At 38.8% G+C, this 12,348-nt stretch overlaps 1 protein-coding gene across 1 annotated transcript; it reads left to right on the plus strand.

Annotated features, from left to right (window-relative positions):
• The first annotated feature begins 3 nt into the window (after positions 1-3).
• Positions 4-7,335, plus strand: LOC137253173 (uncharacterized). Its single transcript, XM_067789688.1, has one exon. The coding sequence runs from the start codon at positions 4-6 to the stop codon at positions 514-516; it is 513 nt and encodes a 170-aa protein (XP_067645789.1). The 3' UTR covers positions 517-7,335.
• Positions 7,336-12,348: the final 5,013 nt, after the last annotated feature.

The raw sequence follows: 12,348 nt of genomic DNA on the forward strand, positions 1-12,348 counted from the left end.
GAAATGGTGATCGCAGGTAGCCACCAACGGCCTGCGAATCACCACCGCAACGTAATCGCAACTACAATACACGCACCAGTAACAACAGCAGCTGCAGCAGCCGCCGCCGCTGCGACTAACCATCATCAGCAACAACAACAACAGCACCACCAGCAACAACATAATCATACAAATAATCAAAACAATGGAAGTACGATTATAACAACCACAACCGCCGCTGCTCCTTCCAATCCAATTGAGCACTTTAATGTAACATCTATTGGCGAATTGTCAAATGTTCAATTGAGCAGTATCAATGCGCAATTAGTTGGTGGAACGGTTACTGCCGAGGGTAATCTGGTAACCATGGGTGGTGTGGTTATCGGACGTATACATCCGGCATCGTTGCAGAGCAATGGACATACTCTACAACCGCAATTACGTACTACAGCACAGCCGGCTACTCGAGAGGAGTTGCATCAGTTGGGAGTGATTAAAGTAGAATCGCCAGCCGCTGAATTCCAAAATGAAGGATGAGTCGAGTACGAGCTACTGCTTGAGTATATGCTCAAGGAGGATGAGGAGGACTATGCGGCAGCATGTAATGAGAATAAAATAAATGCTAATAATGATGCAGAAAAAGATGCAGTAAAGACAAATGTAGTTTGTAGTAGTGATGGCTATGCCGCCAGTAGTGACAGTGCTGGTGGAGACGCGCATACAGATACACGAGACGGTGAAAAGCGCAATTAAAGCGAGTATTAATCTTGCAAATGTAGTTGTTGTTGCCATTGTTGCTAGTTATTTAATCACACAGTTTGTAAAAAGTATAAAAATTAAATAAATTCATCATCACACTATTAAATTTGTTGATGTCAACCACAATCTCATGAGCATCATCAAATTGAAAATGAAATGCATATATTATCTCGATACTACAAAATCATAAGAAAATAAAACAAATTAAGTGACACATAAAATTACATACAATAAATAATACAGGCTGGGATTGTGGATACTTTTAAAACTTAAACAAGTGCATACTGAATAAAATAAACTAAAGAAAAAGTCATGAAAATCAAATAGTTGAGCCAGAAAGTTACTACGGAAACCACAAAGTAACAAAGGAATAATTAATTTAAATATTAGCAGGGGTTATTTATTTTACTATGGCTAGTTGGAAAAAAAAATAGCACAAATCTTACGATATAATTCGCAGCATAATCACGAGACTATTTTTGTTTTATGATATTGTTATAAATTTTGATATTGAAAACAGAAAAAACGGCTTTTGATTCTTTGGTTTCAAAGATGTGTCAGATTTCACATTATAAAGGAGTATTATTTCATAAGCAGATAAATACGTATTGCATTTTTTATATAATCACACCAACTGATTTCCACATTATGACAATAAACTCCTATTAGAATTCCAAAGAATATTTGAACCAGAAATTAGAAAAAAAAAAAAATTGGAATTCATACCAAAAATCATAGCAATGCTGGTGACTCTTATGCGTTGGACTAATTAAATTTTATTATAAAGGCCTATTTTGTATATTAGGTTATAATACAGCTGAAGAGACTTGTTATACTAACTTGAAGGTTAGAATCTACTTTATAATAACTATTAAAAAAAATTCAAGGTACCCAAGGGGACTTTCAGCGCGTCATAAGTGCTATTAGAATATCATAACAAGCAGCAAGTGCTCCCCTCCTTCCTTCACTTCATTGCGTGTCATTGAGAAAAAATGTCGAAGTTTTAATAAAGAGCTACATGTGAATTTTTATTTTTCGTATTAAATTAATTTATTAAAAAAATTCAAGTTTAATCATGCTTAATTTAGTTATTTATTAACATTGCCTTTTTCTAAAACTTCGAAAATTACTTTACTTTGCATTGTACTGCTTGGTTTTTATTTTTTAAAGCAATTTGCTTTTAGTCCCGTTGGGTAGATGAAAGTTTTGTATGATGAAGAAATTGCTTTATGTTTTTCACTAAAAACACAAAATTTAAGGTGAAAATTTAAACGAATCAATACCTTAATAAGGTAAAATTTTAATTTATTGCTAAGCTTAGATGGTAAGTTTATTGAATTTTTTTAGGTATAAAGTTACACAAATTTCAACTATGTTGTTGGTTAATAAAATTATAAAAATTACTTTGTGTATATTATGTACATTGGCACAGTGAAAACAATAGGCCAGTTTCTCTTGACGTGCATGTATATGTATATACACTAGACTGAGTCGAAAAGAAAGTTGCAAAAATCCGCCCCTATATTTGAAGTGGTGTTTTTTTTGGATCGATGGAAATGCAGCCTGAGTTGTTTTTCGTTGTTACTTGGTTTTTTACATATGATTTTTATATTTTATGTGTCATCATTTTTGTTTTCAGAATCTCCTCTTTAATTTCTTCTAATGTATTTTTGAGCTCTGACGTATTTTTCTAGCATGATTCAATTACGAGAGGTTTGTTCTCCAATAATGACAGAGCTTTAACACTCCCTAATTGAAAAATCTGGACGGGGTTACGAAGTAAGGAAAACGGATAATAATTCAATCCCCTTCAGTAAAAATTTTTGTAGAAAAGTACCTTTACTAGTATATTAGTAGTTATAATAAATTTGTAAATGCCAAAAGTTTTTGGGGAAATAATTCATTTTCTACTAAATATTTCGTGAATGATAAAGTTATGTTGGTTTGGTCATTCTTTTGTTGTTTGAAGAATGCCGTACGTTGAAGTTTTATTCAAAAATTCACTATCTCAAAATTTGTTTCAAAAACTCCCTATATGAGCATAAGTTCAATGCATTTTGTCATAAGAGGTAGTTAATGAAAAGTTCTTCAATCTCTCATATAGAGCGGTTTTGTGACAAATCCAAAATTGGGAAATTTTTTAAAATATTTTGAGAGCGATTTTGAACAGGCAGCCGACATGGGGTTATATACGCTACTCAGCAGCCGCAATGAGCTGACAAAAACAAAAATGAAAGAAAATGGCTTATTGTCTTAGAACTTTATATTCCTACCTTGACTTTGACAGAAGAGTTAAGCTTTTGTGCGGTCCTGCTACACAGGGAGTATTGACCTTTTTATTCTGAAATTTCAGAAAGCTCTTTTCCGTTAAGTATTCATGGAAGCGTCCCGGATAAAGCGTTAATTTAGAATATTTGGAATACGTTCATTTGATACTACCTCACGAGATCCGAATATATCAAATAAGTATATACAAAATATTCCAAATATAAACCGGTTCCCCGAATTCTTAAATGGAGACTAATGTTCCGAACATACGGAATTAATAGAACAGAAGGTCGACTTAATAAGCGCCCAAAAATATCGAGAGAAGTGTTAAAAGACGCGTATTGAACTCGATAACAATAATTCTAAGGCGGAAATAAAAATTTTAGCTCGTGCAAAAGATATTTACGAAAAACCGAAAAATGACCCCGGGTTGCGTTGGCGGCCTTCAGCCGAGCTTATCAAAAATCACCCTGGCCGGTCCACAAATGAGGGGATCGAAATTAAATGCGTGCATAATCCCTTTGTATACAAAATTTGTCACAAAATTGCCAACTGCAAATATCTCCGGACAGATATACAATTTTTCTTTTCCGCCTTCGGATTATTGTTGTCGGGTCACCTCTCGATATTTTTGGACGCGTATTAGCAGTAGACTCCTGTTCCAGACTTTTACCTGAATAAGTTAACATGCCCAATGAGTATATTTCGTTATAGCATCTCCATTATTTACTAATGACATTTTTACGTGAATCGATTTAATAAGTCGAGGTTTTGACGTTGAACGATGGATTTTGAATTGGTTTAAGTTTCGTATATTCATAGGTTTACGAAAGTGCACGATTTTCATAAAATTACCTATGTTCAATGTTCAGCCATACTAATGGATCGAGGCATAGTTAATAAATTCACTATAAAATTAAAAAAAATATGTTCTAAGGAATTATGCAGTTCAGTACTTATCCGGTATTTGTAAACTGATTGCTTCCTATTTCTACTACTAATATTTTTCGAAAATTCGCAAAGAAATAACACAGTTAACGGATGTCAATTCGATTTGAGATCAAAATGGCCGCAATTGTCAAAAAATTTGTCTGTCGATTGAATCATGGTTTTCTATCTTGTCTGATAAACCAGTTGAAGCACGTCATGGTGGAATAACCAGGTGAAGTAAGGCGACAATTATCTTATTCTAAATTCTTCTTTGTTTTGTCATTCTGCTATCTGAAAATTGTTCACCAATGTTGTCCCTGAAAAAGTGCTGTTTTTTTTACAATTTTCAGGAGTAAAATATGGTATCTTTATTACTTTTCATCACATAAACTATCAGGTGAAAATCGAAGGACCCTTACTGGATTTAATTACATTTGGTGTCGGCTTCCATAAGTAAGGCCATGCCAAACTATAACAATCAAGGAATTTCACCTGTGCAGCACTTCATACAATAATAACACCAAAATTGTAACTCACAGTAGTCGCTTTGCTGTAAAAATCAGCTCCCTTAGATTCAGAGGAATGTTACAGTTATGGACTGTCATTTTCAGTATTTGTATCCGGCTCGCTTCGGATCAGCAACTGCTGGTGCTAGGACGACTGCCGCGGGCCCGTCTATCACCAGATATACTTTGCTAAATAATAGCTTAGTATTATTTAGTTAGCAAATAATAGCTTAGTAACATAAGTAAAATATTCCCCCAGCGGGTTAGGGGGTCAGAATATACCCGCGGTAGGTATGCCTGTCGTAAGATGCGACTATAATACCAGCTTCAAGGGGCTGTGTAGCGCAACCCTTTCAGGTTGCCAGCGCAATATATAGCTTCTCCAAACCCAATTGTCAACCTCACCTATTCGTGGAGAATCCTGTTTCACTAACAGAAAAGGCTCTGGCGACCCCGAGCTAGGGGGTGGGGAGGGAGGGATGGCCCGAAGTTTTAATGTGGCCATATAAATCGTTCCCGAGATGGTCGGGTTAGCACCTTAATGGTGCTGTGTTACCGGAGCGTGCCGGATCTGTATCCGGCAAAGGACCATCACATCTATAACACTCCCCAAAGCCTTCGGGAAGAAACCTTATCGCTACAACAACAACATAAGTAAAACATCATGAATTCAACTCAAGGGTTTTTAGAGTATCTTCTGATCAAGTTTGTAAAACACGTTAGGAGGGCTAAGGTTTTACTTTCGACTTCCAACGACAAGTCTACAAAGCAGCTGAAACTTTGTACCGTTTTTTGAAAATATTACGATCACTTCCAAGTGGGTCTGTAAAACTTTTCATCATTGTGGCACCAATAGTCGAACCCAAAACACCTATCCCTGTTATTTGTATTTGTAGTGTATTGTGCGGTTTGTTTTTTAGTGAACGTTTCAACTGCAGGTGGAGTTCAGATCAGTTTACATTGACCGTAAATTTTACTGCTCATTTCAATTTAAGTGGCCAAATTAAATTTTTGTATTTTTAACTTACATTGGCCCTCAGTATCCCCTTTTACATTGGCGTTTGACCGTAAATTTTACTGCTCATTTCAATTTAAGTGGCCAAATTAAATTTTTGTATTTTTAACTTACATTAGTCCTCAGTATCCCTTTTACATTGGCGTTAGGTACCACTTTTATGTTGAAAAAAGCAGTTTCTGCTCTCCGTAGAAAGCTGCTTATCATTCTACTCCTATTTTTGCAAAACAGGAAACAGTTTTTCCCTCTTTTGACTGTCGATTTTACACCCGTACCGTTTCAGATAGCATACATCTTCTGTAGAAAAAGTTCTCTTTACTGAAGCACGTTAAAGTGTGATTTTCTTTTGATCAAACTGAAAAAACGAGTACATGAAAGCGAATACAGAGTTCAAAAGGACATTCTAAAGCATTATAGCTCTATTATTCTCAAGACAAAATTAATGACAAGAAAATTGGATGTCAAATAACTAAAGGATAAATAAAAATCTAATTTCCGAGACCCTCTCAACATAAGCTTCAAATTTAGGGCGGCTTTAGAAAGTTCAGTGCACATAGCAAAATGTTTTTTTTTTTTTATAAACAAATTTAGGTGAACACACATACACGCCAAACGAAACAGGGCTAATATTAACTATTAAATTACTATTGTTTTATTTGATGAAAATAAGTAAAATGTAAATGAAACTAAAAACAAAAATGAATAATATTTTATTTCTTTTGTAGTAAAAAGGCAACCATGCGCAGTCAGTGAGTGTCAAACATTAATGGTTTGGGTTTCTAAAAAAACTGTTTTTTTTAAACAATTTTCTCGCTTTCCTAGGAATATTTATTTATTAGAAATGCTGACATTCGTTTTATATATATGTATAATGATTTACTATTTTCCATTTCATCAATAAACATGATTTTTATTAGTCGGCATATTTAAAGAACTGACTGCTTTGTTAAAAGATATTACAGAAATTGTAAATTTAATCATCACCTTTTGGCCTGTAAAATATTAGTAAATGCTTTTGTATGGCATAAAATGCTTCAAACTTTTAAAAAGTTTGTACGCAGATGCCGCACATTAATGTCAATGTAGTTATATGTATATGTATGTAAGTAGTTTGCCGTGTTGACGAATCGTCATATGCTGCGCCATGAAAAAATACAGAAAAATAATAGAAGTCATTTATGATTATTGAATGTCCAGAGCTTAAATACAAAAACTGAATTGAAGAATAAATAAATACATATACAAATATACAAGTATATATTGATACATTAGTTGAAAGGAAAGTATCAAAAATATGTGACAGTAAATGTATATACAAGTACTTGCTTAATTACTACATAAATAGATACATACACACTTAGTAAAAGTAAAACTATATTTAAACAAAATGAAAATAAAAATAATAACTTAATCAATTTAGGCGATAAAACTGTAGCGATATTTGTAAGATCTGTTGTACAACCAAACAAAAAAGTACGTCTAAATGTTTTGGTAAACGTACCGGAGCGGCATTGCTGCCCATTTAAAATGAAGTGAGTAGATGTAAAAGAGGAAAGAAGACTCGTAATTTTGATTGAGAGAAACTTGGAAATTCTTTTGGCTGTGTATGATAGTCAAAGGATTTGACACAACTGAAAACTGAAACTGATAATAAGTAACAAAAAATATAATGAATCAAAGTTTTACTAGCACTGCGAACCTTTTCCTTTTATTTTGTAAAAAAGAAATATCGAAATTACTTTAGACAATTGCTTACTTGTAAACCTAATTGCAAATACAAATTATAAGTTACGAATATTTGTATGTATATGTTAATAATTTCCAATTGTAAACCAACAATACTTCTGAGACTATAAAATTTTAAGTGAAAAAATTGGATTTCAGTTTTGTTTGGATTTTCATTTCTTTAAAGTTTAAGTTCTGTTGCTGTTGTTGTAGCAGTGCTTCTCCCCATCCAATAGGTGTGACCGATCACAAATTGTCATCAATATCCTCTAACGGGAGTCCTAGGAAACTTGCTGTTTCAACAGCGGTGGACCATAAAGAGAGGAGTGTTAGAGGCGTTGGCTCCACATTACAATTGAAGAGATGGTTGGTGTCATGTGGGGACACATTGCAAGCAGGTTATACATTTTGTGTGTCGGGGTTGATTCTGGACAGGTAAGAGTTTAACCTGTTACAGTATCCAGATCGAAGTTGAGCTAGAGTGACTCGCCTTTCCCTAGGGAGTGTGCGTTCCTCTTCTGCAAGTTTTGGGTATTGTTCTTTGAGTACAGGATTCACCGGGCAATTCCCGACACAGAGGTCCGACGCCTGTTTGTGGAGTTCACTGAGGACCTGTTTGTGGAGTTCACTGAGGACCTGCTTGTTTTTTTTGGCTTCATTCCGCTGTGTTCTCAGGTGCCGTATTTCCTCATAATGATTACAGAGATGACTCCTTAAGCCCCTGGGCGGTGTTGGCTCATCAATCAGATTTCTGTTGGGATGCCCAGGTTTCTGGGTATTCAACAGGAACTGTTTGGTTAGCATTTCATTTCTCTCCCTGATGGGGAGTATTCTCGCCTCATTATGTAGATGGTGTTCTGGGGACATAAATAGACAATCCGTGGCGGTTCTGAGGGCAGTATCTTGGCAGGCCTGTAGCTTCTTCCAGTGAGAGGTATTTAGGCTTGGCGACATATCGGGGACGCGTAGCATGCAATCGGCTGGCCAATTGCTTTGTAAGTGGTAATGAGCGTTTCTTTATCTTTTCCTCAAGTACTGCCAGTAAGAGATTTGAGGATTTTATTACGGCTCTGCATTTTCGGTACAATTGCGGCTGTATGCTCACCAAAATGTAGATCCTGATCGAACGTCACACCAAAGATTTTGGGGTGTAAGACAGTCGGTAGCGTAGTGCCATTGACGTGCACGTTCAAAATGGTCGACATTAGGGACGTCCACGTTGTAAATAAGGTGGCCGATGATTTAGTCGGTGATAATGGCAGGTTTCGCGAGGTGCAAAAACTGGAGAGATCAGGGAGGTAGCCGTTTATTTTATTGCAAAGCTAATCGATCTGTGGGCGTGGGCCTGTTGCCATTATTGTGCATTCATCGGCATAGGAAACGGTAGTAACTCCTTCTGGTGGCGAAGGTAGCTTTGATATGTAGAAATTAAACAAAAGTGGGGATAGGACACCAACCTGTGGCACCCCTTGTTTAATTCTTTGTTTAAAGTTTATGTTCTCATAGTTAGCTTCATAGAATTGCTATCTTTAACAGCAGGTATAGGATATAAGAGTATTCCAAAAAAAATTATATTTTCAAAATAGGTAAACTATTAGAAATATATAGGGACGCCCATTGATAGATGTACCGCGGTGGATTAAACAGGGTTATACCAAAGAGAGTAGATTAATAAGAGGGAGCATTGTAGAGTCGTTCATTCTCCACAGAGTGGGACGGCTGCACCAGGAATACACCATGCGTTTTGCTCCTGCTTCGTTTTCACCATCTGGATTAAAAAAGTTGTTGTTGTTGTTGTAGCAATGCTCGCCCCGCCCCACCTAATAGCCGCGACCGATCACAAATTGTCAGCAATATCCTCTAACGGGAGTCCAAGGAAACTTGCCGTTTCAACAGGGGTGGACCATAAGGAAAGGGGTGTTAGAGGCGTTGGTTCCACATTACAATTAAAGAGATGGTTGGTGTCATGTGGCGGCACATTGCAAGCAAGGCATACATTTTGTATGTCGGGGTTGATTCTGGATAGGTAAGAGTTGAACTTGTTACAGTATCCAGAACGAAGTTGAGCAAGAGTGACACGCGTTTCCCTGGGGAGTATGCGTTCCTCTTCTGCGAGTTCTGGATATTTTTCTTCAAGTACTGGATTCACCGGGCAATTCCCGACATAAAGGTCCGACGCCTGTCTATGGAGTTCACCAAGGACCTGCTTGTGTTTTTTCGCTTCATACGGCTGGGTTCTCAGGTGCCGTATTTCCTCAAAATGCTTACGGAGATGACTCCTTAGGCCCCTAGGCGGTGCTGGTTCGTCAATCAGATGTCTGTTGGGATGCCCAGGTTTCTGGGTATTCAACAGAAGCTGTTTGGTCAGCATCTCATTTCTCTCCCTGATGGGGAGTATTCTCGCCTCATTATGCAGATGGTGTTCTGGGGACATAAGAAGACAGCCCGTGGCGATTCTGAGAGCAGTATTTTGGCAGGCCTGTAGTTTCTTCCAGTGGGAGGTTTTTAGGCTTGGCGACCATATGGGTGACGCGTAGCACGTAATCGGCTGGCTAATTGCTTTGTATGTGGTCAAGAGCGTTTCTTTGTCTTTTCCCCAGGTACTGGCAGCAAGGGATTTGAGGATTTTATTACGGCTCTGAATTCTTGGAACAATGGCGGTTGCGTGCGCACCAAAATGTAGATCCTGATCAAACGTCACACCCAAGATTTTGGGGTGTAGGACAGTCGGTAGCATAGTGTCATCGACGTGGATGTTCAATATGGTCGACATTTGGGGCGTCCATGTTGTAAATAAGGTCGCGGAATATTTAGTCGGTGACAATGCCAGGTTTCGCGAGGCGAAAAAACTGGAGAGATCAGGGAGATAGCCGTTTATTTTATTGCATAGCTCATCGATCTCTGGGCCTGGGCCTGTGGCCATTATTGTGCAGTCATCGGCGTAGGAAACGATTGTGACTCCTTCCGGTGGTGAAGGTAGCTTAGATATGTAGAAATTAAACAAAAGCGGGGATAGGACACCACCCTGTGGCACCCCTTGTTTAATTCTCCTTTGTTTTGATGTTTCGTTTCTGAATTGCACCGATGCCTGCCGACCACCCAGATAATTTGCTGTCCACCTTTTAAGACATGGGGGAAGGGTAGACCCTTCCAGGTCTTGCAGTAACGAGCCATGGTTGACCGTATCAAAAGCTTTTGATAGGTCTAACGCTAAGAGTACTGCTCTATGGTGGGGATATTGATTCAAACCGCAATTTATCTGGGTGCTAATGACATTTAGCGCGGAGGTAGTGCGATGGAGTTTTCTGAAGCCATGCTGATGAGGGGCTAGCTGCAAATGTGCTTGGAAATAAGGGAGCAAAATGGCTTCAAGCGTCTTTGCCACTGGCGATAGGAGAGATATCGGACGATATGACTCACCTGCGTTAGCTGGTTTCCCAGGCTTTAGTAGCGGGACCACCTTGGCATTTTCCATTGCTCAGGTATGACAAAGGTGGAAAGAGAGAGGTTGAAGACATTCGCTAAATATTTGAAACCCTCTTTCCCTAGGTTTTTAAGCATCGGCATGGCTATGCCGTCTGGGCCCACTGCTTTGGATGGTTTAGCGCGACCAATGGCGTCCTCAACCTCTCTAGCGGTGATGGTAATTGGTGACGCGCTGAGTTTGTGTTTATGTGCGTGTCTATTGGCTCTCCGTCTATCTTTGTCGACCGTAGGATGCATTATATATTGTCGGCAGAAAGCGCTCGCGCATTTTTTCGCATCCCACAGCACCTTATCGCCAAAGGCGATGGAAACTTTGTCTTTGTGCTTAGTCGGATTCGATAGGGACTTTAAGGTGGACCAAAGTTTACCTACACCGGTAGAGAGGTTACAACCTCATAGGTGCTCTTCCCATTTCGCCCGCTTGTGTTCGTCCACAAGCAATCTGATGCGTTGGTTTATATCCCTTATTTGGGGGTCGCCTGGATCAAGCTGTCTTATAAGGTCGCGTTCCCTCGCTAAGCTCGCGGCCTCCGCCGGGAAGTGGGGCCGGATTTCGGGAATTCTCCCGGCGGGAATGAAATGTGCCGAGGCGGATTCAATGACCTTACGGAAGGCACGCTCCCCTTGGCGGGCATCAGTCGGGATAGGGAGGGCAGCAAAGCTGCTGTCTGTTGCATATTTATATTCTTCCCACTTTCCTTTTTTGAAGTTTATGAAAGTGCGTTTTTCGGTGACGATGAAGTCGGCGGTACGCTCGAACGAAATAAGTATGGGCAGGTGGTCGGATGCCAATGTTACCATCGGCTGCCAGTTGACGCAGTTTACGAGTTCTGCGCTCACGATTGAGTTATCTGGCGAGCTATGACAGCTTCCTACCATACGTGTGGGGGCGTCTCCGTTTATTGTGCAGAACGTCGTTTCGTCTATTTGATCCGCCAACATCTCACCCCTACTGTCCGCCCGCAAGTTTGAATGCCATAGGTCGTGATGGGCATTGAAATCGCCTAAGATAATGCGATTGTTGCCAGTGAGTAAGGTCTCGATATTAAAAAAGTCATGAGCCTGGGTATTCGCGCAATTTTAGTGGTGTAAAATGCATGGCGCCAGCGCCAATGCGGTGTCAGCTCAATGGTAGCTCATTGACGCAATGACTCCATGCGAATTTTTGACGCTACTTAGTAGTGAGTGCGTAGTATATTTCACTTGCGCTATTGAGTGAAACCACTTTTGTGTGTCAGGCACGAATTTGGTGTTATTGGCGCTACTGGCAATGATGACACTGAGCTGATGACGGTAGCGCTGGTAGTTCAGCTTTTGAATCAGAAAAAGAATTGATGACCCGTGTAAATTATTATGGCTTTGGTTATTATTGGCTTTGACTTTGAACTAAATAAATGCTGCGGACATAACAACCACACTCATTTTTGAGTTTTATATTTTAGATTCAATTCACAATTAATATGGGTGTGCTTGAGCAGCTAAATAATGACCGTAGTATTGCAAGAGTGCTGCTTAGTTGATGGAATGTCGCTAATTTCCTAGCGATGATCAATACATTGTCAATATTTCGTTCAACGAACGCGCGAAATTGCCACATCTGCTCAAATTTTCCAATATTTTTCATTGTTGATTTAATTTAAGCTGTTATGCCAATATTTTTCAGCCAGCTTATTTCAAATA

This window comes from Eurosta solidaginis, chromosome 5, assembly GCF_040869045.1.
Source record: "Eurosta solidaginis isolate ZX-2024a chromosome 5, ASM4086904v1, whole genome shotgun sequence".
In the NCBI taxonomy this organism is placed as follows: Eukaryota; Metazoa; Arthropoda; class Insecta; order Diptera; family Tephritidae; genus Eurosta; species Eurosta solidaginis.